This window comes from Phacochoerus africanus, chromosome 2, assembly GCF_016906955.1.
Source record: "Phacochoerus africanus isolate WHEZ1 chromosome 2, ROS_Pafr_v1, whole genome shotgun sequence".
NCBI classification, from domain to species: Eukaryota; Metazoa; Chordata; class Mammalia; order Artiodactyla; family Suidae; genus Phacochoerus; species Phacochoerus africanus.
Window position 1 is genome coordinate 121,223,765 of NC_062545.1, and position 26,788 is coordinate 121,250,552.

The window sequence follows — 26,788 nt, forward strand, 5'->3', positions numbered from 1 at the left end:
TTTGCTAATCAGAGTATGATCCAGGACCATTGTGGACTTTGCAAAAATTTAGAATCTCAGACCCCAACTGAGACCTACTAAACCAGAATCTACATTTTAATAAGATGTATTGGTGATTCATAGGCATATTACACTTTGAGAAACACCGCTTTAGTTCCAGAGTGAACTGTTTGTAAATAAAAAATGGCAAATTTGAAAAAGCCCTCACACAGAAGATGGCAGAAACAGTCCTTATAAGATCAACTCTCAGTTACTCTGTATATGATTAGATATTTGGAAATAATTTACTATTTCAACCTGAATATAATTTATATCTAATATTCTGGAAACATCTTACCTTATTGAAAAATGAAGCCAGAGCTGATAAAACACCAAGAGCTATTCAGCTCTCCTCATCCTGCCTGATCCTTCAGGTCCAGCTCATCGGGCAGGGGTACAACACCAGCTTGAACATTAGTAATCTTCAGGTCTGTTTGACTTATACTTGGTCTGTAGTTAGGAGAAGTAGTTAAAGTAATCTGATTTAAAACAGCCTTATTGGGCTGCAATTTGCATTGAAGTAAAGATAAATATAATAAAATATTTAAATTCAGTGTATGGCCATGATGATGGTGGTTTGTTTAGCACTTACCAGGTATCACATATAGTAACAGTGTTGACTATGTGCATTTTCTCAGTGAATGTTCACAAACACCCTCTGAGATAGTCCCTATTGTCTCTGTACCTCAAATGAGAAAACAGAAGAATAGAAGGTGAAGTTACCTGTCCATGTGTGGTGGTGGTCAGGCGCAGAGCCAGGCCTCCAGCCAAGGTTGTTCTCACTCCACAGCCCATGCTCTCAACCATAATGCTAAACCGCACTGTGTTAATGTCAACAAAGATGCAAGTCATAACATGTGAAACATCTGACACTATTCACAAGTTAAAAATGGGCTTAAAATTGTCTGTGACACAGAGTTCCCAGTGTGGCTCAGTGGGTTTCGAACATGAGTAGTATCTATGAGGGTGCAGGTTCAATCCCTGGCCTTGCTCACTGGGTTAAGGATCCAGCGTTGCCATGAGCTGTGGTGTAGGTCACAGATGGGGCTCGGATCAAACATTGCAGTGGCTGTGGTGTAGGCTGGCAGCTCCAGCTCCAGTTCAGCCCCTAGCCTGGGAACTTCCATATCCCGCAGGTATGGCCCTAAAAAGCCAAAAAACAAAAAAGTCTGCAACAGTTGTTTATTTCCTGTTCTGAAAATAATCACATGTTCATTTACTCCGTTATTTCAGGAATTAGTGACTCTTATCAGATGGGAATTTTCCGAATACTTGCTGGCATCCTTCACTTAGGCAATGTTGGATTTACATCTCGAGATTCAGACAGCTGCACAATACCTGTAAGTTCAGAACAAGCTTAGTGTGATGGCAGTTGATTTCTATTTTAGTTTTGTTGATTCTTTGTGGAAACAGTATGTTTGAAGTCTCTCTATTAATTAATGTCAGTAATTATCAGATGGATAATTGTCAGATATACTACCAAAGTAGAATCTTGAAATATAAACAAAGTATGAATTCAAGATCCCTGGTGCCTAGTTAATTGTGTGTATTGGTGGGGGAGGTGGGGTTCATGTGGATATATGTCTGAACTGTATCAACAGAGGTGGGATGAGTTCCCGTCATGGCGCAGTGGTTAACAACCTGACTAGGAACCATGAGGTTGTGGGTTCGATCCCTGGCCTTGCTCAGTGGGTTAAGGATCTGGCGTTGCCATGAGTTGTGGTGTGGGTCGCAGACATGGCTTGGATCCTGTGTTGCTGTGCTCTGATGTAGGCTGGTGGCTACAGCTCAGATTAGACACCTAGCCTGGGAACCTCCATATGCCGTGCGAACGGCTCATGAAAAGGCAAAAAGACAAGGAAAAAAAACCAAAAAACAAAAAAAACAGAGGTGGGAAATATTAGATGTGCAAGTTGCATTGGTGAGGCTAGAGAGAAGGGCTCATTTAGCCCTTAGCACATGTATCAGAAATTGATAACATTATTTGTGTCTTCAGTTGTGGAAATGTAATATGGTTTAAAAGTGTTTGAAGAGAAAAAAAAGTTTTTGAAGAAACTGTTAGCATTGGTTACTCCTTGGAAGAGGAATTAGATGGTTGGAAATATAGGGTGTCTTTAGTATGATGTACATACCCTTTTGCATGTAGTGATAACTGCACACTGAGAATTAAAATCTAATTCATTTATTTAAACTCTAACAAAATCTGACCATCTCAGTCTGTTTTCTTTGGACATTTGTGATTTGCAGTGTTTTCTGATCATCGCCATCAAAAATCACACACACACACACACACACACACATAGACTTATTAGGTATTTTTAACCTTAATTGAAATGGAGGAAATTTTGATATAATTAATTCTTTTTTTCATTCTGATTCCTCAAGGATTATAACAGGAAACAATCTTCAGATTTATGTTTCACTCTTTAGACACCCAAGTTGATACTTGCAAATCTATGTGTAGGTTAATTCATATGACTTAAATTGGGTAAGTTAGACTTTAGTTTTGAAATATATGTTTCAGTGCTGCTGCCTGGGTTCAATCCCAACTTTACTCTTTAACTCATTCTAAGTTTTGGAGTGAATTGCTCAGCATCTCTGAACCTCAGATTCTTCATCTGTACAAAGAGATTTTCTTTTCCAGCTGTTTGGACTAGTTGCTCTGATTGAGCTTCATGCTGGATAAATTATATTCTAAAAAATATTTTTATAAATGTACAGGAACGTTTCTGAGGCCAAAAACTAAGTGAAAACAGGGACTGAGAGAACAAAGCAGAACCCCAAAGCCAGGACTCACCTGGAGAGTGTTTGCTGAACCCAGTGACCTTGAGCTTTGGTTTTCATAGCCAAGTGGGGTGCAAAAGAGAAAGCCTAGGACCACCAGCAAACAGGGGAACAGAAAGGAAAACTTCTTCCTGAAGCTGAGATCCTAAATGGGGAACTTGCTCACCAACCCTACAAAAGTACAAAGAAAAGTCTCTGAGCTAAGAAGAGGGGGAAAAAACAGTTCCCTAAAAATTTATAACAGTGAACTGAGCCTCACATATACTTCCCAGCCTGATTTCATAGTTCCTAGATGGCCCCAAAAGCTACACACAGAAAAATTAGCTTAAATTGATCCTGGATTGGTTGTGCCCTGGATGCCTGACAGAAGTAAATGCAAATCTACCTTGGAGGATTCACCTTCAATCCAGGCCTCAGTACAGTCTCATAAGAAAAGTTACAAGAAATTTTGGCCCACAGTCAAGAAGCTCAACTCCCATGATAAAATAAAATAGAAGGAGTGAGGTGAAACAACAGATAGCAGAGTCAAACCTACTAAGAATGCTGAAAGAGATTAATAGCAGATTTGACACAGCTGAGGAGGGAAGTGATGAGCTAGAAGAGAGAAGTGAAGAAATGATACAGAAGACAAGATGGGACCCAGAGATGGAGCCCTTAACAATAGTTAAAAGAAATGAAGGATGGAGTAATAAAATCTGATTTTAATCTAATGAGAATTCCTAAAGGAGAGAAAGAAGAGAATGAGGCAGACATAATGTTTGAAGAGATAATTACTAGCAAATTTTAGAATTTGTTTTTGCTTTTTAGGGCCACACCCATGGCATACGGAGGTTCCCAGGCTAAGGGGTCAAATCAGAGCTATAGTTGCTGGCCTACACCACAGCCACAGAAATGCCAGATCTGAGCCGTGTCTGTGACCTATGCCACAGCTCATGGCAACACTGGATCCTTAACCCACTGAGCGAGGCCAGGGGGTGAACCTGCATCCTCATGGATGCCAGTCAGATTCGTTTCCGCTGAGCCATGACAGGAACTCCTGGAATTTGTGAAAATTATGCTTCACCAGAGATTTGGAAGGACCAAAAACCCCAGTTAGAATAAAGAAAAAAAATCTACCCCAGGCACACCACAGTGTTACCACAGGTGGAAAGAAAAATCTTAAAACAGAAAGAGAGCTAAGACATACTATTCTTGAAGAAATCACAATTGAACTGATAGCTCACTCTCTAGCTACAGTAATAGGAGCTAAGAAACAGTGGACTGTCTTCTGTGTTCAAGAGTAAATAAATATTAACTTAGAATTATATACCCAGTAAAAATATCTTTCTAAAATGAGGAAAAAATGAAGTGTTTTATGACAAATAGAAACATGTGAGAATTTGTCACCAATAGGCTCTCGCTGAAGGAAATATTAAAAGACTTAGTATAGGTAGAAGGAAGGTGGTCCTAGATATGAGATCTAAAATTCCAGAAGAAATGATGAATCAATAAACTAGTAAATTATGGACAAATTTAGATAAAATTTTATTAATTTAAAGAATAATAATAATGAATGGTGTATTGGGCTGGAAAACCTAGAACTGCCCACAAAATATTTACTCATTACAAAGGAAAATGTGCTGGAGAAGCCTGGCAGACACTCCCTTAACCAAGCAACTGTAATTGCCATTACAAGTCAGCACCATGTGAATCCTGATGTGAAGCACTGGGGAGAGTGCCATATGGCTTCTTCAGTATTCCTGCCAAAAAGGGATGGCCCAGATCTAATCAGGGGGCAACATCAGACAGACCCAAACTGAGGGACACACTACTCTTCTAAAATGTCAAGCTCACGAAAGACACCCCCCCCCAAAAAAAAGGTGGCAAACTGTTCAAATTAACAGAGATTAATAAAACATGATAACTAAATTCAGTATATAAACCTTTATTGGATCCAGGAACAGGGAAATGTCTCCTCCCACCAAGGGATGTTATTAGGTCAATCAGCAAAATTTGAATTAGAACTACAAATTAGATAATAGGGTTGTAACATTGCTAATTTCCTGATTTTATTCGTTATGCTATAGTTATATAAGATAATGTCTGTGGTTTTTAGGAAATGCACAGTGGAATATTTCAGACCAAAAAGGCATTATGTTTGCAACAACCTCTCAAAAGTTTCTGAAAAAGTAATATGTATGTATATAGAAAAGAGAGAGAATGATACAAGCAAACTCAGTAAAATGTTAATATTTAGGGAACCTTGGTGAAGGAAATTCTTTGTACTCTTCTTACAACTTTTCTGTTAGTCTAAAAACTAGTTCAAAATAAAGGGGTTTTTTTTGGCCATGCTTGTGGCACATGGAAGTTCCCAGGCCAGGGATCTAACGCACGCCACAGTAGCAACCTTAGCTGCTGCTGTGACAGTGCGGGATCCTTAACCCACTGTGCCACAAGGGAAGTCCTCAAAGGAAAAATTTTTTTAAAAAATAAGGTGAATCACCAGCCCCTCTTTCCCCTACAAAAAGGTAGAATTAAAGTGCTGGATAACAAAAGCTTATAGATTGGGATGGAGAGTTTGGAGTTCAGGTTAATTAATTACAGTAACTAGTGTAACTTAATGCTTCTATTAGAAAAATAGAAACAGAAAATAAATCTTTCAAACTAATAGAGAGGAAAATGAATTAAAAAAAAAAACAAATATAGCAAGAAAGGGAGAGAATTTTGGAAATAAAGACGTAAAATAAGGTAGAAATAATTACAAATGAGCCAATGTTTGAGTTAATATGGATTGTGAGACTGGTTTTAGAATTCAGGTATATACTTTTGAAAGAAGTGTTTTTAAAACATAAAGGTATAGAGAGCTCAAAAATAAAACGTTTAGAGAAGACACACCACAATTGCTAGGAAAAAACTGGCAGATCGAAATAGACTTTGAGGCCAGATGTAATATTGGAGATAGAGTCACTCTGTATTGATAGAGATTTTATTCACCAGGAAGATGCAAACGTGCATGTACTTAATGGTGTGGCCTCAAAATATTTAAAGCAAAAATCAGCAGGAACAATAAGAATAAAAAGGCAAATCTATTATAGTGGGTGAGATATTACTGACTTCTCTCAATTATTGATGAGAAGTCCAAAAATTAGTTGTTATAGAATATTTGAACAAAACAGTTAATTATGTTGATCTAAAAGAACAATATGCTAACACCATACAAATAGAGTGTTTAGAGAGTGCCAATCCACTTCTAAATGATGTCATACCATTCATATATATCAGTGAATATAATAAGCTGCCTTTTTTTTTTTTTTAAAGTTCAGTGAAGGGATAGGGTAAGAGAGGAAGTTGAGGGGGCAGACAGGGGCCAGATCACAGAGAGCTCCTGGAAGGAGCTTGCATTTTATCCTGAGAGTAATGGAAGTCTATCAGAGAGAGAGAGAGAGGAGGAGGAGTTTTACATTTTATCTTATTTATTTGTTTGTTTATTTACTTATTTTGGCTGTGCCTGCAGCGTGGAGAAGTTCCTGTAAGTTCTAGGAGGATGGGGAACATGTCTGTTTTTGTTTATTGGCATATAGTAGGCACTCAGCAAATATCTGTTGACAGGCTAACTCATTTTCTGACTGACTTGAGTGAATGTGCGTGAAGAAAGATCCACATAAATACTCTCAAGGAACAAAGGAAAAGGTAATTTCTGAAATGAGCCCTAGAAGAGATTACAAATGCTTCCTGGATGCTGGTTCGATGGATGATTATGATTATCACTGATCAACTTCAAGTGATCTTGGTGTTTGTTATAACAAAGAGATTGCTGGGTTTTATTACCTCTTTGTTAGTGTATTTTAGTAAATTCTTACTTGATTGATCTGGTCTTAGGAAATAACCCATCCTCTTTTGGCAGCCCAAGCATGAACCTCTCAGCATCTTCTGTGACCTCATGGGTGTGGACTATGATGAGATGTGTCACTGGCTTTGCCATCGGAAGTTGGCTACTGCCACAGAGACATACATCAAGCCCATCTCCAAGCTGCAAGCCACCAATGCCCGTGATGCATTGGCCAAGCACATCTATGCCAAGCTCTTTAACTGGATTGTAGATCATGTCAATCAGGCTCTCCATTCTGCTGTCAAACAACACTCTTTTATTGGCGTGCTGGACATTTACGGGTAAGTATATTTGGCTTAGTGTTCTGCCAGAGAGCATTTCTCTATAGAGATTATATAGTAACTCTAAGTGAGTATTTAATTATGTCTCCTACTGGTGAGGAGAAGAGAAAGAAGAGAATTTTAAAAACTTTAATTTCATTTGCTAGTTTGCCTTCTCTGGGTACTTTTCTTTAATAATAAAACCCTTCCTATACATTTGTGCTTTTTGATACCTCATTTTTCATTATCTTGCTTAGTTTTCAAAAGAACCTAGAAAATTTCTATTCCCTGTTCCTTTCTGTGTGTATTTAGACACTGTGAATCTGTGACTTGACAAGAGCAATGGCTTTATCATAATTCTGATTGTTCCTCACCTGGGGATGAATATGCCTTCAAAAACTCAAATTGTCTGCAAGCTGAAGCCTTTAAAAAACATCTCTCTGCCACTTGGCTGATGCCTATCTGCTGGATACATATTTCATGTTACTGACTCATAAACCCGTATCTTCACTGATATGGAAAGTTTCACAGTGTTGGGGAATTTCCCATTTCTTTCTAATATGGATGTTTTGAATATTTTTAAAAAGCTATTTGTACCTTTTTCTCTTCTTCCCATGTCATTTTTGGTTTTACAGATTTGAAACATTTGAGATAAATAGTTTTGAACAGTTTTGCATAAATTATGCAAATGAAAAACTACAGCAACAATTCAATATGGTAAGAATTTTCTTGCTTGAATAATATTCTGCCCAAAAGTAGTCTCTTAAATTCCTAGTCTGTGTTTTAGGTCTGGTTCCTTAAATGATGTGAATTACAGTTATTATCTATGGTTTAAAACAGTTAAGATTCTGAGGAACTTATGTCTTTTTGTTTGTTTGTTTGTTTGTTTTTCGGGCTGAACACATTGAGAGAGGGAAGTGGAAAGTGTGTCATGTAGTAACATAGGGAGTATGATACTTTGAGCCCAGGGATTTCCTTCAATTGGTTTTTCCTGAGGCTAATTATGTGTGGAGTTATGACTGTCTTAACTCTTACTTGTTGTATCATTAAGACATCAGAACAATAACAAAAAAATCACACCATATTCTCTTTTCTACATATTTTTTACGTGTTCTATTTTACATATTCTTTTTTCAATGATCGCAGATGATGGCAATGGTTTTATTTATTTATTTTTATTTTAATTTTTAATTTTTTAAAATTATTATTTCCCCAATACAATTTTTTTCCTACTGTACAGCATGGTGACCCAGTTACACATACGTGTATACATTCTTTTTTCTCACATTATCACGCTCCATCATAAGTGATCACACATAGTTCTCAGTGCTACACAGTAGGATCTCATTGCTAATCCATTCCAAAAGCAATAGTTTGCATCTCTTAACCCCAAGCTCCCAATCCATTCCACTCCCTCCCCCTCCCCCTTGGCAACCACAAGTCTATTCTCCAAGTCCATGATTTTCTTTTCTGTGGAAAGGTTCATTTGTGCCGTGTATTAGATTCCAGATATAAGTGATATCATATGGTATTTGTCTTTCTCTTTCTGACTTACTTCACTCAGGATGAGAGTCTCTAGTTCCATCCATGTTGCTGCAAGTGTAATTATTTTGTTCTTTTTTTATGGCTGAGTAGTATTCCATTGTGTATATATACCACATCTTCCGAATCCAGTCCTCTGTCGATGGACATTTAGGTTGTTTCCATGTCTTGGCTATTGTGAAGAGTGATGCACTGAACATGTGGGTGCATATGTCTTTTTTAAGGAAAGTTTTATCCAGATATATGCCCAAGAGTGGGAATGCTGGGTCATATGGTAGTTCTATGTATAGTTTTCTAAGGTACCTCCATAGTGATTGTACCAGCTTACATTCCCACCAACAGTGCAGGAGGGTTCCCTTTTCTCCACACCCGCTCCAGCATTTGTTATTTGTGGACTCATTCATGATGGCCATTCTGACATGTGTGAGGTGGTAGGTACCTCATGGTAGTTTTGATTTGCATTTCTCTAATAATCAGGGATGTTGAGCATTTTTTCATGTGCTTGTAAACAGCCATCTGTATATCTTCCTTGGAGAAATGTCTGTTCAGGTCTTTTGCCCATTTTTCCATTGGGTTGTTGGCTTTTTTGCTGTTGAGTTGTATAAGTTTGTATAATTTAGAGATTAAGCCCTTGTCCATTGCATCATTTGAAACTATTTTCTCCCATTCTGTAAGTTGTTTTTTTGTTTTCTTTTTGGTTTCCTTTGCTGTGCAAAAGCTTGTCAGTTTGATTATGTCCCATTGGTTTATTTTTGCTTTTATTTCTGTTGCTTTGGAAGACTGACCTGAGAAAACATTTGTAAGGTTGATGTCAGAGAATGTTTTGGCAGTGGGTATATTTAGAGTGGCTTTTGTGAAGTAGTAATATCAAATATCTTAGAGCATTATCATCATGTTGGGAGATTTGGAGAAGCTCAAAAATGATTGTAATAGGGGACAGCCCAGACCCCTCAAGGTGAAATGCTTGGGTTAGAATCCAACTCTGCACTGATTATCCAGGGGACCTTGGGAAAGTTAGCTGACCTTGTTGGGCCTTAGTCAACTTATCTGTATAGTAGAGATGATAATAGTGCCTGTTGTGTATAGTTATACGAATTAAATGAGTTGGGATATGTAAAGTGTTCCCCATATGCTAGGTACTATTTTAAGTGCAAGATTAGGGGTGGTTATTAGTATTGATGTAAGAGAATATTAAAATGAGTCACCCACAAGTTACTTACCATTTCTGACTTCAGTTTCCTCTTCCGTAAAATGGGAATAATCATAATAATAGTAGTAGATTAGTCAACTAGAGTAAATAATTGAATATTTGTAAAGTGTTTAGACCAGTCCCTGCCTACTTTTAAATAAAATAGTATTATTAAGTGTTTACTCCAAAAAAAAAATAATAAATAAAAATGAGTCACCCACTGGAATGGGAAGATAGAAGAGAATAGAGCTGAAGGACAGGAAAGAGCCCTTACTATCCTCATCTTATAAAGAGAGAGGTTGAATGGTATAATATGTAACTGATGAATGAAAAATAGAAGCTTAAAGATACTATCTTATTTTTTTTAATTTTTAATTTTTTAATTTTTTGCTTTTAAGGGCCACACCCACAGCATATGGATGTTCCCAGGCTAGGGGTTGAATTGGAGCCATAGCTGCCTGCCTACACCACAGCTACAGCAATGCCAGATCCAAGTTGCATCTATGACCTACATCCACAGCTCACAGCAATGTTGGATCCCTAACCCACTGAACGAGGCCAGGGAATGAACCTGCGTCCTTGTGGATACTAATCCGGTTTGTTATGCTGAGCCATGACAGAAACTCCAAGATGCTATTTGCCAAGATGCCAAAAGAATATAAAAAAATCTAAAAGTAGTAATATTGAGAGGTTAGAGGAAGAGCAGTGGAGGGGTGGTATACATGAATTTAGCCTCATCTATCTTGTCGAGAAATCAATAGATAGTTTCAAACAACTAAATAAAAAAAATAATAAGCATGTTCTCTAGAGGTAAATATCAGATAAAATAGCTAAGGGAGTTAAAAATGGTCACTTCCAGACAATGAGACTGGAGTTGGGGGGGTGGAGTGAGATTTCACAGGATTGTTACTTGCCATCATAAAACTACTAGGCTATCTGATTTTCAAAAAATATTGCATGTACTTTGATAAAAATTTGGACTACCTTTATTTAGCAAATCAAGCTATTTAGCACAGGTAAATAATGTGGAAGTGATCTTAGAATCTTAGGCTTATGACTCTTTCCACAAGAGTATGACTGGTGCATTTTGCATCTCTGCATAAGGAACATTAATAAAAACTAACAGAGGAGTTCCTGCTATGGCTCAGCAGTAATGAACCTGACTGGTATCCATGAGGATGCAGGTTTGATCCCTGGCCTCAATCGGTGGGTTAAGGATCCGGTGTTGCCGTGAGCTGCAGTGTAGGTTGCAGATGCGGCTCAGAGCCCCTGTTGCTGTGGCTGTGGTGTAGGCTGGCAGCTACATCTCCAATTCAACCCCTAGCCTGGGAACTTCCATATGCTGCAGGCGTGGCCCTAAAAAAAAAAAAAAGCCAAAAAACCCCACAAAACCTATCAGAGACTGGAGTTCCCTTAAGTGGTACAGTGGATTAAGGCTCCAGCATTGTCATTGCAGTGGCTCTGGTTGAAGCCGTGGCGTAGATGCAATCCCTGGCCCAGGAACTTCTACATGCCTTGGGTGTGGCCAAAAAAACTCCAACAAAAACAGAAGACCAATCAGGGACTAAATTGAGCATTATATTTTCTTACGGTTTTCCTGAGTTCTTAATGCTTAAATCAGTGGTACAGCCTTCTGCTCTTTCCCAGTGTATTCTGGCATGTGATGACTGGAAGTATAAAGAACCAATGCTAGCCTCCTTGGGGACTGGCTAACTTGTCTGTTTCTCAAAGGCTTATGTGTGTTTTTGACTCTCTTGTTTCTCTTTCCTTCTTTCTGTCTCTATCCGTTTTTTTTTTTTTTTTCTCTTTCTCTGACACACACACACACCCCCCATATTGATCTAAGCCTCTCACTGTACCACAGCTCCACTCACTCTTACTATCAGATGGCATATTCTTTCTTCCTATTCTGTATGTATTTTTCTCAAGGTTTCTGAGTCCTCACTACTTCACACTTTCTGTGAACCCAGCAGTGGTTGGAATGCTCCCATCCTCCCACCCCTTAACTTGTTTAGCTCCAGTTCAACTTCTTTCAATGTCAGCTTCCACTGTTAATTGCCTGTTTCTCAGTTCTTATACTTGAGAAAGAGATGTGATTAACCCATTTCCTTTGTTTATCAGAGATGTCTGGCATTTGACTACCTGTGGCTAAGAGCATGGGGATTCACGGAAAAGAATTTGGGGCTCGGGGTGGTGGCAGGCGGCAGGGGCAGGCAGTGGGGGCAGGCGGTGGGCAAGAGAAAAATGGTGATTGGTATGTTTTCTGTTTGGAAACATTATCACATTGACCAAGGATTCCTTGCCATATTGAACTCCACACCACATGTCATTTGGACAGTTAAGCATAGAAAATTTTTGAGGCCCTATGGATTTTTCCAAACCAGACATAGAAAGTAGTGAGGGAAACAAGCTCTAAAGTTTGGAACAGTGTTTCTCTTGTCAGTGTGGAGACTGCATATAATTAATTAATTTAGAAAAGATGGGGTTCATTGTTTTGGAAATTATTGTTACCATCATTCAGGGCATCTTGCTGACACATGGTGCCCCATTTGCCTTCTCATTAATCAAAAGAACAGAAGAAATTTACTTTCTAATTAACATGACATAAATATTCATGCAGATAATAGTTGGGTTTTTTTGTTTCGTTTTGGGTTTTTTTTTTTTTTTTTTTGACTAAAGCTTTTTGCAGCTGGTTAGACTATAAATGCTGCAAATGAGCCAAGAGCAGCATTATAATAAATGTAGAATAAAGTGGAAAAGTTCCAGGTGCATGAAGAAGGTAAGTATCAGAAATCTTGGTAACCCTTAAGTTTCATGGGATTTGGGGTCCTAGAAAATAAATGTATCTGCTAATAGACACAGAGAGCTAATCTTCTCTGAAGATGTGTGAGAGAGCCAAGGGAGAGAAGACAGGAAAGCAGAACCCTCCAAGAATGAATGAGTCGAGGTCATTGGCATCTGTAGAGATTAGCATTTCTGGATTGGCTGTTTTGGCTGGAAGTTGCTGTAGCAGTGGTTGGATTGCCCTTCCCTCCTGGACCAACTAAACTACCTTTCAGGTGCAGAACTCAGATCATACAGCCCTTCCTCAGGAAAGCCTTCCCTCACCATGCTGTAGACAAACTGCCTGGGGACTCCTGCTTTCATTCCTAGCTCGCCATTATTTTCCTCTGTAACACTAGTACAGTTTGTAATTATACTTCTTGTGATTATTTGATTTCTGTCTGTGTCTCCCACTAGTCTTCAAAGTCCATGAAGGCAGAGCCCATGACTATTTTGCTAATGGTGGGCAGTGACTAGTACAACGTAGACAGTCAATACACATTTATGCTTAAGCGAGTGAAGAAGGAAGCAGTAGCTGAATCATTTAGCAGAAATGGCAATGGATTGGTAGTGGTTGCAGCTGCTTGCAAAATTGAATGTAAAATCCAAAATGAGCCATAGATTCCCTGTAGAGGATAATCAAGGCAGACACAAAAGACCAACTGTTCTCTAATTCTGAGGCACATAAACTTCAACACCACAGTCCCTTGAGAGAACACTTGATTATGCTGTAAGCATCGCCCAGAATGTTTCAGTAGTCTGGAGGGCATCTCCTCTGCATAGTTGTTCAAGGCCAGCTAAGGCATTTCGCGCCCATGTGGTTAGCAATAATTTAGAGGACCAAAAACTATATAGTGCAGTTTTAGATATATACATATCAAAAAGACTTCCACGTTTGTCAGCAGCTTAAATACGTACACAAATTTTCTCTTTTGCCAAAAATCCTATATAGCTGAGATTTTACTGTCTGTGGTTTATATTTGCTTTATTTTATTGTTCTCTGTGTATTAGTCATATTTCTCCCATAAGATTATTGCCAGAAGCCATCAAATATCTCAAATTATGTTGGTATCCCTTTATAAATTTTGTTTTTTGACTGACATTATTTATGACAATGATGCAGTAAATGCCAGTTTTTAAAAAAAATTTATTGAAGTATGGTTGATTAGTTTTTTCTTTTTCATTTCAGCATGTCTTCAAATTAGAACAAGAGGAATATATGAAAGAACAAATTCCATGGACACTCATAGATTTTTATGATAATCAGCCTTGCATTAATCTTATAGAATCTAAACTAGGTATTTTAGATTTGTTGGATGAGGAATGCAAGGTATGTATGATTTTCTGATATACTTACTATTACCAAGGTCAGAAGGTAAATAGCTTTAAGCAGAGATTTGCTAGTATACCATGAGGTCCTGTAGTGGCAACAAGTGGGGGTTATCCTAACTTGTATTCTGGAGGGTCACTAGACCCAAAGAGTTCAAAATATAATAGAATCTAAATGAATTTCCCTTCTGTTTTCAACTGATTTTAGATGCAAGCACTACCAATTTTAGCCACTTTTGTTATTGATATTTATATTTGGTACTTTTTGTTCAGTGGTATGACATGGTTAAAGAAATGTAAGACCTTGTACAAAAGATATTTTGAATAATAGTTCTAAATATCCATAATTTTAAAATTGACTAGTTGTTCCTTATTACTGATATACATGGTTGGGAGGGAGTTTTAACTTTAATATTTGAAGATATAGCATGTAAAAGAGAAGATTGCGGAGTTCCCGTCATGGCGCAGCAGAAACGAATCTGACTAGGAACCATGAGGTTGCAGGTTTGATCCCTGCCGTTGTTCAGTGGGTTAAGGATTCAGTGTTGCCATGAGCTCTGGTATGGGTCGCAGACATGGCTCAGATCTGGTGTTGCTGTGGCTGTGGCTGGCAGTTGTAGCTCTGATTGGACCCCTAGGCTGGGAACCTCCATATGCCATGTGTGTGGCCCTGATTAAAAAAAAAAAAAAGATATAAAAGAGAAGATTCCTACCTTTACTGCTAATTGATTTTTTTTTCTTTTTTTTTTGGGGGGGGGGTTAGGGCCACACCCACGGCATATGGAACTTCCCAGGCTAAGGGTCAAATCCAAGCTGTAGCTGCCAGCCTATGCCAGCCACTTCAACCCCCTGAGCAAGGCCAGGGATCAAATCTCCATCCTCATAGATGCTAGTCAGATTCTTTATCTGCTGAGCCATGACAGACATTCCCTACTACTAAGTGGTCTTAAATAACCTATCCTTTCTCTTAGTTGCTCTCTAGTTTTTATGTCATTAGTTACAACTTGACATAGGTTGATCCTCCTAAGCATCCAGATTTCCTACAACATTAAGAATGCAAAGACAAATACTGAATGTTTTCACTTAAAATACTTAGAATCCAAAAAATAAAACAGGTGAATGAATTTAACAAAACAGAAACACCCTCTCAGATATAGAGAACAAACTGGTGGTTACCATCACTGGGATGGTTGGGGGAGGGGCAAGATGGGTGAAAGTGGGATTAAGAGGAAAAAACTGCAGTCCTCTCTTGGCTCAGCAGTTTAAGGATCTGGTGTTGTTAGTGCTGTGGCTCTGGCTATAGCTATGGTAGGGGGTTCAATCCCTGGCCTGGAAACCTCTGCATGCTGTAGGTGTGGCTCCCCCAAAAAGAGGAACAAAATACTAGGTATAAAAATAAACAAGATACAAGGATTAATGTATAGCACAGGGAATATAGTTAATATTTTATAATAACTTTACATGAAGTGTAATCTATAAAAATATTGAATTGCTATGTTATACTGAAACTAATATAATATTGTAAGTCAACTATACTTATATTTTAAAAAAAGAATGCATGTAAAGATGCTCAGCCTTGCTTGAGATTAAATGTAAATCAAAACAAATGAGGAGTTCCCATTGTGGCTCAGCGGGTTAAGAATCTGACATAGTCTCCATGAGGATGCAGGTTCTATCCCTGGCCTTGCTCAGTGGGTTAAGGATCCGGCATTGTTTCAAGCTATGGCACAGGTTGCAGATGCAGCTTGGATCAGTGTTACTGTGGCTGTGGCATAAGCCTCAGCTCCAGCTCTGACTTGACCCCCAGCCTGGGAACTTAAACATGCCACAGATGCGACCATAAAAAGAAAACAAAAACAAACTGGATACTGCTTTTTACCTATCAAGTTTAAATTTGATAATACCATTCATTTGATAATACCAAGTGGGTATTTATTGTATATATTTTCTTGATGAAGGGCATGAGTTAGTACAACATACTTTAGAGGACGTTTGGCAATATTTATCAAGATTTTAAATACACATAACTTTTGACTCAGCATGGAACTGCTAGGAGTTGACCCTGTGAATATACTTGCGAAAGTATCCAGGGTATACATGCAAAAGGAGTTGTTGTGGCAGTTTTCATAACAACAACAACAACAACAACAACAACAAAATCAGAAACCTAGTGTCCATAAATACAAGAAAGCTATTATTAAGAAGATTGTAGAATGATCCTATTTGTGTCTGTGCACAAGACAGAAGACAGAAGGATGAAGAAGTTGGTGGAAATGGTGAAAGGAGACAACTCTCTCTTTTATACTTTTCTGAATTGTATAGCTAGTTCACTTGTGCAAGTGTTACTTTTATTTAACAATTTTTTAAAATACTCGATAGTCATTTCATCTTTTATTTTTAAGGCTTCTGTTTTAAAAGCATATAGAATATGAATTTGATGACCCCTGGTATAGGCAGATTGAGCTGCCCAAAGCTTGGTCTGAGTCGCCCACAGGAGGGTCTCAGTTACTGCTTTTGGTTAGTCATTGGTTTGGGGCCTCTAAGAGAGAAATGTGGAAGGAATGAGTTCCTAAACTGAATGTAAAAGTTGTTAGGCAAAGCCAAAACATGGTCTCTTGGTTGATGCATGAGAAGAGTTTCATGACAATATTCATCTTGTTTTCTTTCTTTTTTGTCCCCTGAGTGAAGATGCCTAAAGGTACAGATGATACTTGGGCCCAAAAATTGTACAACACACATTTGAACAAATGTGCACTCTTTGAGAAGCCCCGTCTATCAAACAAAGCTTTCATCATCCAGCATTTTGCTGACAAAGTAAGGAAGCTTTCCTGTCTCTTTTCTTTTTGAATACTTAAATTCGAAGAGGAAAAAAAATCAATAGTCAAGATATAGCATTTTTTTCCTTTGCTGAGCTTGCATTCTTTAGGGACTTATAGCAAAAGTAAGCCTCGTTGTTGGCATGTTGTTTGTCTCTTCCTTTAATCTAAATGGAATTATATTATGAAATAAATATGGGTCTACAGTCTTCTATCTATAACTCTGAAATCCAAGAAACTCTGAAAACCATAACTCTTTTCATCATTTAGTGGCTAAACCTGATCTCTGACCTGAACTAACATGAGGTTATTTATAGTCTTCATTTATTCCAGTTAGGCTGGATATTGATATATTTCAATGTGGAAATGGTAATTTTGATTAGTTTGATTAATTAAATCAGTGTTTGATTATTGATTGCTTCCTCAGATTCTGCTAAAAGATGGAGTTCTAAAGCATAGCGATCCCAAGGCTTTCAGAATAGGAATTGTAGACATGTGTCACCCACTGTGATGGATTCACTGGGTCCCTAGAAACAAGGCTTGCACACTTGCTGCTTCATGAGTTCTATAGTCTACCCAGAAAATCCAGAGGCACAACTTTATATTTCAAGGAGGTTGTGGGATAGGCTTCGGGGTGAGCTTCCTGTGGTCCATTTTAGGAATTGAGGGTTTTCTGAGTCTTTCCTACTCCCAACTGGAGACCAGAGACCTTGGAATGGCTCCAGAGCCACCTAAAAGCTTTGTGGTACAGGCTGGGAGCCCCTTGAGTGGTAGATGGCTGAAGTCACTGGAGTTTTAGAAGCAGAAAGGGGCCATTCTCCAGTAGTTCCACTTACCAGGTCATAGGTATTTACTCAGTGCCACCTCCATCCCTTCTTGGCTCTTCAGCTTTTTCTTCACTTGTTCCTTCTGATCCTCTCTCCTGCCTTAATCTCTTCTCTCTCAGGAGACTTACCCCTATGGGATGATAGGTTAGAAGGAGATACAGTGGGTCAGCCTTGGAGGAGCTCTCATTGTCCAACCTGAGAGAAGTGAACAACTTCTTAGGAGTCTGCTTACTCATGAACTGGCAGAATCTTTTAGATCACAGTTAATCGGCACTACCACTGTTCCCTAGGAAGAGTAGTATTTGGGGAGTTTTACTCTAGAGTCAGCATATTTCTTACCAAGAATGATACTAGTGTCTTAGGATAAAACTAATGATAATACTTCACTGAGAGCCCATCATATATATAACCTGAGCCTAATAAATACTTTTGTGGTCGATGATAATATCTATGCAAAAGTTTTGAATAAGGAGATTTTCCCGTGTGTTTGCAGGTGGAATATCAGTGTGAAGGCTTTCTGGAAAAGAATAAAGACACCGTTTTTGAAGAACAAATTAAAGTTCTCAAGTCAAGCAAGGTAACCATGTATAAGCTTTCTGCAATCAGGATTTTTATTAAAATGTTAATTACTTAAGCATTAGCTTTTTAATAATAATAATGATTTTTCTAACAAAATCACATTTACTGTTAGTTTTTAATTTATCAAACACATAATACTTACTGTGTGTTAAATCCTGTTTTATTTTTTATTTTTTTGTTTTTGCTTTTTAGGGCCACACCTACAGCATATTGAAGTTCCCAGGCTAGGGGTCGAATCAGAGCTGCATCTGCCACAGTCACAGCAATGCCAGGATTGAGCCACATCTGTGACCTACACCTCAGTTCATGGCAATGCCAGATCCTTAACTCACTGAGCGGGGCCAGGGATCGAACCTGTATCCTCATGGATCCTAGTCAGGTTCGTTAACCAGTGAGCTACAACAGGAACTCCAGATATTGTTTTAAATGCCTTGCAAATGTTAACTCATCTAATCCTCGTAATAAGGTGACATTATCATTGTTCCCGTTTTACCGATGAGGGAACTGAGGCACAGAGACTTCATAGATAGTTTCCAAGCCAAATTAAAACCCAAGTTGTTGAACTCACAGTCTGTGCTTTGAACCACTATGCAGTGGTGGGTTTTTTTGTTTGTTTGTTTGTTTGTTTTGTCTTTTTAGGGCCACACCCACAGCATATGGAGGTTCCCAGGCCAGGGGTCAAACTGGAGCTGCAGCTGCTGGCCTATGCCACAGCCATAGCAACGCCAGATCCAAGCTACATCTGTGACCTACACCACAGCTCACAGCAATGCTGGATCCTTAACCCACTGAGTGAGGCCAGGGACCAAACCTGTGTCCTCATGGATGCTAGTCAGATTCATTTTTGCTGAGCCATGACGGGAACTCCTATGCAGCGGTATTTTATGTGAAATTGCCTCCATAGCAGTTCTAGGCTCTCTTGCACCTTTGTGAGAGACTATGAGAGAAATTTTTGTTTATTTGTTTTGCTTTTGTTTTTTGCTGTGTCATTGCACTAGAACCATGGCCTTAAGCACTCCATCCAGATAGAGATTAACCTCTGGATCACTGAGTACAAATTTCAGGTGTGGTCCAAAGCACTTTGAAATTACTCTTCTTAGGCATAGATACCAGAAATAGTACTTTCTAGCAGGTAAACAACATTCCAGATTGCAAAGAACCATGCTGGCTATCTAAAGTTGACCATGAGGTTGATCCCAACCTCTACCCTTTGAGCCTCATCAGGAAAGGATGGGGAGGGGAACACAGCTCACTTTTATCCTATAGGGAGCCAGTTTAACTAAGTAAATATTCAGATATTCAGCAAAAAACTAAAAATATTCATGTGAATTCTTTTGGATTTCTGACTGGCACTTTTTCTGGTTTATTCTAAGAAAATACTTTTAATGTCAGTGGAATATTATGTGAACATTTTGACTCTTGTTTTTGGAATAAAATCTTTTACTTTCAATTATTTTGATAATAAAAGGACCATGTAAGTTCATTCCATTTTATCCCTCAGAAAATAATGAGTCTATAGTCGAAGTGTATCTGGAAAACATCAGTTTCCACTTATCCTCATAAGTACTGGGCACTAATACTTTATAGCTTATAGGAATGTTGTATAAAATTCTCTCACAGTGCCAGTCCCTGAGTATTAGTCAGTTAAAGATTATAAATCAATTTGATTTATGAACGGTGATGAAAACCATGGCATTCTAATGTTACTACTCTAAATAATGTAGCTTGCACAGAACATTCACAGGTTCTTATTCCCCAGGCACCTATAATCTGTTGTGTTTTTATTCTGACTTAACTTTTCTGACAGGCTAGTGGATTCTTACTTTCCAGAAAGTAGCTATGCATTCTGATGAATCATTTGGAGTGACTGCTAGTCTATATAGCATTGTTGCAGTTGGAGTGGAGGTGGTATGTGATTTGCATAGCTTAAAGGGTTCCACTTCTCCCAGTCAGCAGAAACCCAACTGTTGGGTTATGAACTTTATATTTTAATTTGTCTGCACCTGATAGGAAGCAAGTGTAACCTAGATTTGTCCTCCTAGAAGTATTAATTTTAGAAGATCAAAGAGTTTTCAACAGAATTATTTTTGTAGTAATACAGTGTAGGGTTCTGTTCGTGTGTATGTGCTTTTTTTCCCCCTTAATTTTGCAGCCTCTAATCAAATCGACAACTTGAAAAGGAATTAAGCTATAAAAACTTAACAGAAGGTGTCCTAATTTATGTTTTCCCACCATAAAGAAATCTTCTGGGAGTTCCCGTCATGGCTCAGTGGTTAATGAATCCAACTAGGAACCATGAGGTTGAGGGTTCGATTCCTGGCCTTGCTCAGTGGATTAAGGATCTGGCATTGCCGTGAGCTGTGGTGTAGGTTGCAGATGCTGCTCAGATCCCGCGTTGCTATGGCTCTGGAGTAGGCCAGCAGCTACAGCTCTGATTCGACCCCTAGCCTGAGAACCTACATATGCTGTGGGAGCGGCCCAAGAAATGGCAAAAAGACAAAAGAAAAGAAAAGAAAAGAAATCTTCTGTTGCCATATCAAATATTAGGAAGCACATAAATGAATTGAAACTCCACTCACTGCTGCTAAATTGCTACTCTACCAAATATCATTAAAAAAGAGTTGTAACCCCTACTTTGCATGTTGCTAATTGATGAGGGCAAGCACAATTCATCTACTGAGCTTGTGCCTCAGATCTCTCATCTATAAAATAGAGTCATGATAGTATCTACTTTAGGGGGTTGTTATGAGGATTAAGGTTGTATCTAGCTCTTAGAACAGTGCTTCATGTATAAAAAGCTCTTAGTGAATAATGTCATTGTTGTTACTGAGATGATTTCCCACATCTTTATGAAGCAGTTACTTGGTTTCTTCTGTTCTCTTTAACATTATTTCTTAGACATATAAATATGTTTAGTCTTAAGCAATTCAGAGCCCTGTCATAAGCACAGACAGATCAAAAATGGAATGTCCAGGCATATCTACCTATTTATATATCTAACTATCTGTTTATCTGCCTTTCTCTCTCCAAATAAAGTTGGCATCCTCTCAGTCACTGGGGGATGAATAAATTTTTCAATAAATGATTTAAGAAAATTGGGAACCTAGCAGGGTAAGCAGGTAAATGAGATAAGAAGAGGAGGTGGTAATAACCAATCAAATATTTAGATGATATCATGTTATAAAGTAATAAGTGCTGTAAAGAAAGTAAAATAGTACAAAGCCAAAGAGATGGAGCTTGGGCAGAGGTGAGGTGCTACACTAACTGGAGTGGTCTGGAAAGGCTTCTATGAGGATATGACATTTGGGCTGTACCCTGAATAATGGGAGACACCTGTGTCAGTGGAGGAGCAGTGAGAAGTGCTGAGACCTTTGAGCTGGTTGTGTTTGTAGTCCGTAAAGATGACCAGTGTGGCTGGAGCATGGTAGGTGAGCAGGATGTGTCACATACACTTGTGCATAATTGTGTGTGTTTATTTTGAACTCTGAACATTGATGGATGGGTAGCCTGGGACCACTTTTTGGAAGGAAGTGTGGTAAAGAGTATGGATTTCATCCTATTGCTGTGGAAAGTCTGGACAGTTTTCTTATGGGGAATGCTGTGCTGCTGTATGAAGATTATGGGGTGGGTGGAGACCAGGCTTTAGTAATCCAGGGGTGAGACTGGTCTGAGATACTGAGATTATAGTGGTGGAGATGGCTTATGATTTGTGGATAGAGTTGATAGGTCTTATTGATGACTTGAGTATGGCAAGTGAGGAAGGGGGAGAAATTGAAGATGACTTCTGTTTTGGGCCTGAGATACTGGATGGATGATGGTGTCACTTTCTGAGTGAATGATCAGGTGAATGATCAGGCTACAAAAGAAAGAAGAGTTCTGTCTTAGACATGAACTGAGACAATTAGAGATGGCAATTAGAAAGTCAAGTGGACATGTCATGTAGGAAGTTGGTTTTTTTTTTTTATTATTTTATTTTATTTTATGTGTCTTTTTGTCCTTTTTTTAGGGCTGCACCCATGGCATGTGGAGGTTCCAGGCTAGGGGTCTAATCAGAGCTGTAGCCGCCATCCTACACCACCAAATCTGAGCCATGTCTGCAACCTACACCACAGCTCACGGCAACACCAGATTCTCAACCCACTGAGTGAGGCCAGGGATCGAACCCGCAACCTCATGGTTCCTAGTCGGATTCGTTTCCACTGCACCACAACGGGAACTCCCCATATAGGAAGTTGTAAATGAAAGTCAACAGGCCAGAGGGAAAGCCAGAGTAGGTGACATAAATTTGGTAGTATTTAGACCTAGAGGGCATTTAAAGCAATGGAACTGGATGAGATTACTTAAGGAGAACCAGTGAGTAAAAAAAAAAAAAAAACAAAAAAAAAGAGGAAGAGAGAATAAGGCATTCCAAATTTCTAGAGACTGTCCTAAGGAAGATAGGAAAGAACTGGAGAAAAATGGCCCACAAGGAAGCAGGAACACTGCCTGAAGGAGAAATTGTAGTGTTGTTATAACAACCAATCATTTACCGAATAATCTCAAAGTATATCCAGAATAAATCATTTTCTTCGTTGTTATAGCTACTCTTTGACTTATAAGAAGGATTTATTTTTTTTATGTGGAACATGTCGCTATTGTAAAGCTAAGTACATTGTAGAGTAATTTCTAATATAACAATGTAAAGAGTACGTTTTAAAAAAAAAAAAGAAAACTTGGAGTTCCCACTGTGGCGCATCAAGATTGGCAGCATCTTAGGAGCACTGGGACACAGGTTCGACCCCTGATATGGCACAGTGGGTTAAGGATCCGGTTTGCCCTGGCTGTGGCTTAGGTCACAACTGTGTCTCAGATCTGATCCCTGGCCCAGGGACTCCATATGCTGCAGGGTGGCCAAAAAAAAAAAAAAAAAAAAAAAAAAAGAAAACCCAATGTAGAGAATTTTAAATTTATTTGTATGAAGAGGAAGATTTATATGCATAGATCTGTGTATTTATTTTGAACTCTAAATACTGAGCAGTTTTCTGGAAGATATTGTAGCGTTTTAGTTAAATTGTAGCACCTAGTGGTGAATATGATATTTCAGCCCAGCTCTATTAAATATTTCACACAGAAGAGGAAAAAACAGAGTTTATGTAATTAAGCAGTACCAATATGGAGCTAATAATTTATATGGAGATGACAGAATTGTGTAGATATATTCTAGAGTATTTGGCCTATTATCAAATAGCCTGACAAATCTGTGCTGAGTTTTCAAATAAAAATCTATTAGGATCTCTTATTTTTTCCTTTGTAATACAAGATAATGACAAAGCATTTTCCTCCCCTTTATAACCAGACGAGTATAGTATGTATTCTGTAAAGCAAGGGATACATTCATTTGTGTAGCAAGTAACCATTACTTGTATGACATGTATAACAATTTGTTATATACATCTAAATTACCCTTGTAATTAATGTACACATTATAGCAAATGACGTTAACTGATTTTTTTTTTGATGAAAAAACTATCCTAAGAAAATTATTTCTTTTGAATTATGGCTGAAAACTTTCCAAATCTAAAGGAAACTGATATCAAGATATAGGAAGCACAGAGGGCCCCAAACAAGTTGAACCTAAATATCCCCACACCAAGACATTATAATAAAAATGGCAAAAGTTAAAGAGAGGATTCTAAAGGCAGCAAGAGAAAAACTAAGCATTAATTATAAGGGAACTCCCAAAGGCTATCAGCTGATTTCTCTACTGAAACACTACATGCCAGAAGGGAGTGGCAAGATAGATTTAAAGTTCTGAAAGGAAAAAATTTGCAGCCTAGAATACTCTATCTAGCAAGAATATCATTTAAAATAGAAGAGAAAATTGGAGTTCCTGTCATGGCTCAGTGGTTGGCGAATCCGACTAGGAACCATGAGGTTGCAGGTTCGATCCCTGGCCTTGCTCAGTGGGTTAAGGATCCTGCGTTGCTGTGGCTGTGGTGTAGGCTGGTGGCTGAAGCTCCTGTTAGACCCCTAGCCTGGGAACCTCCATATGCCACCAGTGCGACTCTAGAAAAGACAATAAAATAAAATAAAATAAAACAAAACAGAAGGGGAAATAATTTCTCTAACAAATAAAAGCTAAAACAGTACAGCAATACTAAACCCATTCTAAAAGAAATACTGAAAGGGCTTCTCTAAATAAAAAAGAAGTAAGAAGAAATAGGATGGAGGAAACCACAATTGGAAAGCAATCACTTAAATAAGCCAGCATATAGATCTAAAAGAGCAAACAAACAAACAAACAAAAACAACCTACTGTAAAAGCGATGATAAGCACAAGGAACAGCAAAAGGACAAACATGAAGATGTTAAAAAAGTTTTGACCTAACATTTTGCTAAAAATAGTATTTATAGTCTTTGTTCACTTTAACATATATTTATCAAGTACCTTGGGCTTTATTGAACAATGTTAAAGTTCATGTACTCCTAAAATAGTCATCTGACAAATCAAGACAATATAAACCTAGAATCAGAACTGATTAGCCAATTCAGGCCAAATTTTTCTTTAAAGGGAAAGATTAAGAGGAAGCTGGGTAGTCAGTGAAATTTTTATACAAGTAGAATTTAAGCTAAAATTAAAAGAGAGAAGTAGAATTTAGATTAGGGAGAAAAAAAGACATTAATGATGGGGGTAAGAGCAAAAGGAAAATGTATGACCCAGCTATAGAAAAAAGTAAAATTAATTAATCTTCCTAGCTAGAGCAGAGGATTCACCATACATAGAAGGATGGATAAACTAGACCTATCTTATTTTAATCTCTTTCTTAGAATAGCTAGACTAGTACCATCTGTGGAGATGAAAAAGAGTAACTATCATTATTCAGAGGTTCCTTAGAAGCCAAAATTCATAAATCTGCTATCAAGTTATACACAATGCAGTAAAATAATGCCATTGAGTCTTTCTAAAACTAGACCCTTTGGAGAATTGGCACTTATTCCATTGTACAATCCCCACCAAGACTAACATCATTCTTCTTGAAGATTGTTTTTATGCTCTGGTTTTTGATTTGTTTTGTTTGTTTGTGAAGTCCTGATGTAATCTGTAAACTTAGTGACTATCCACATGACTTTTTTGTATATAAAATTTAAACTACTGTGAAGCAAAACCAACAACAACAAAAAAAGATGTTAAACAAGGACTACAAAATCATAGAATATGGGGAAGGAAAGTAATAAAATATAGATTCATTTTTCTTTTTCTTTTTTTTTAAAATAATGTGTTTGAGGAGTTCCCGTCGTGGCGCAGTGGTTAATGAATCCGACTAGGAACCATGAGGTTGCGGGTTCGGTCCTGGGCCTTGCTCAGTGGGTTAAGGATCTGACGTTGCCGTGAGCTGTGGTGTAGGTTGCAGATGCGGCTTGGATCCCAAGTTGCTGTGGCTCTGGCGTAGGCTGGTGGCTCCAGCTCCAATTCGACCCCTAGCCTGGGAACCTCCATATGCCGCAGGAGCGGCCCAAAGAAATAGCAAAAAGACAAAAAAAAAAATTTAAAAAAAGAAAAATAAATAAATAAAATAATGTGTTTGAGCCTATATGATTATCAGGCTAAAACAAGCAGATACAGGAAGAAGCTAACGTACTTAAAAAACAGGGCAACCACAAATCAAACCTGAACATTACATTCACAAAATCTAAAAAGAAAAGTACTCAAGCATAAAATAAATGAAAATCATCTTACCAAAAAAAGAAAGGAAGAAAGGAAAAACACACAATCAACTGGAAAACAAGGTATAAAATGGTAATAAATGCATATCTATCAGTAATTACCCTAAATGTCAATGGACTGAATGTTCCAATCCAAAGACACAGAGTGGCAGATTGGATAGAAAAGCAAAAACCTACAATCTGTTGTCTTCAAGAGACTTGCCTTAGGGCAAAGGACACATACAGATTGAAAGGAGGGGATGGGAAAAGATGATTTCATGCCAGTGGACAAGACAGGAAAGCAGGAGTTGCAATACTCATATCAGACAAAATAGACTTTAAAATGAAGGCCATAAAGAAAGACAAAGAAGGACACTATTTAATGGTTAAAGGAGCCATTCAAGAAGAGGATATTACAAAGTCAATATCTATGCCCCTAATATAGGAGCACCCAGATACCTACAACAAATACTAACAGACATAAAAGGAGAAATTGATGGGAATACAATCATAGTAGGAGACTTTAACACCCTACTCACATCAATGGACAGATCCTCTAGACAGAAAATAAATAAGGCAACAGAGATCCTAAGTGACACAATAGAAAAGTTAGACTTAATTGGCATTTTCAGGACATTACATCCTAAAAAATCAGAATAAACATTCTTCTCAAATGCACATGGAACATTCTCAAGAATTGATCACATACTGGGGTACAAAACTAACCTCAACAAATTTAAGAGTATAGAAATTATTTCAAGTATCTTCTCTGACCACAGTGGCATGAAAGTAGAAATCAACCACAGGAAAAGAAATGAGAAAAAGTAACTACATGGTGACTAAAGAACATGCTACTAAAAAACCAATGGGTCAATGAGGAAATCAAGAAAGAACTTTAAAAGTACCTCAAGACAAATGATAATGAAGACACAACCACTCAAAATCTATAAGATGACACAAAAGCAGTGCTCAGAGGGAAGTTCATAGCCTTCCTCAAAAAAGATGAAAAATGGAGTTCCCGTCGTGGTGCAGTGGTTAACGAATCCGAC

The 26,788-nt window shown here is 38.1% G+C and overlaps 1 protein-coding gene across 8 annotated transcripts in view; it reads left to right on the plus strand.

Annotated features, from left to right (window-relative positions):
* Window positions 1-26,788, plus strand: part of MYO5A (myosin VA) — a 221,881-nt gene that overhangs the window by 107,964 nt on the left and 87,129 nt on the right. For all 8 annotated transcript variants that reach the window (XM_047766321.1, XM_047766319.1, XM_047766322.1 and 5 more), the window contains exons 9-14: window positions 1,273-1,379; window positions 6,707-6,972; window positions 7,587-7,668; window positions 13,695-13,835; window positions 16,523-16,648; window positions 17,971-18,054. In XM_047766321.1, coding sequence (XP_047622277.1) covers window positions 1,273-1,379; window positions 6,707-6,972; window positions 7,587-7,668; window positions 13,695-13,835; window positions 16,523-16,648; window positions 17,971-18,054 — 806 coding nt within the window. The remainder of the gene's footprint in view (window positions 1-1,272; window positions 1,380-6,706; window positions 6,973-7,586; window positions 7,669-13,694; window positions 13,836-16,522; window positions 16,649-17,970; window positions 18,055-26,788) is intronic.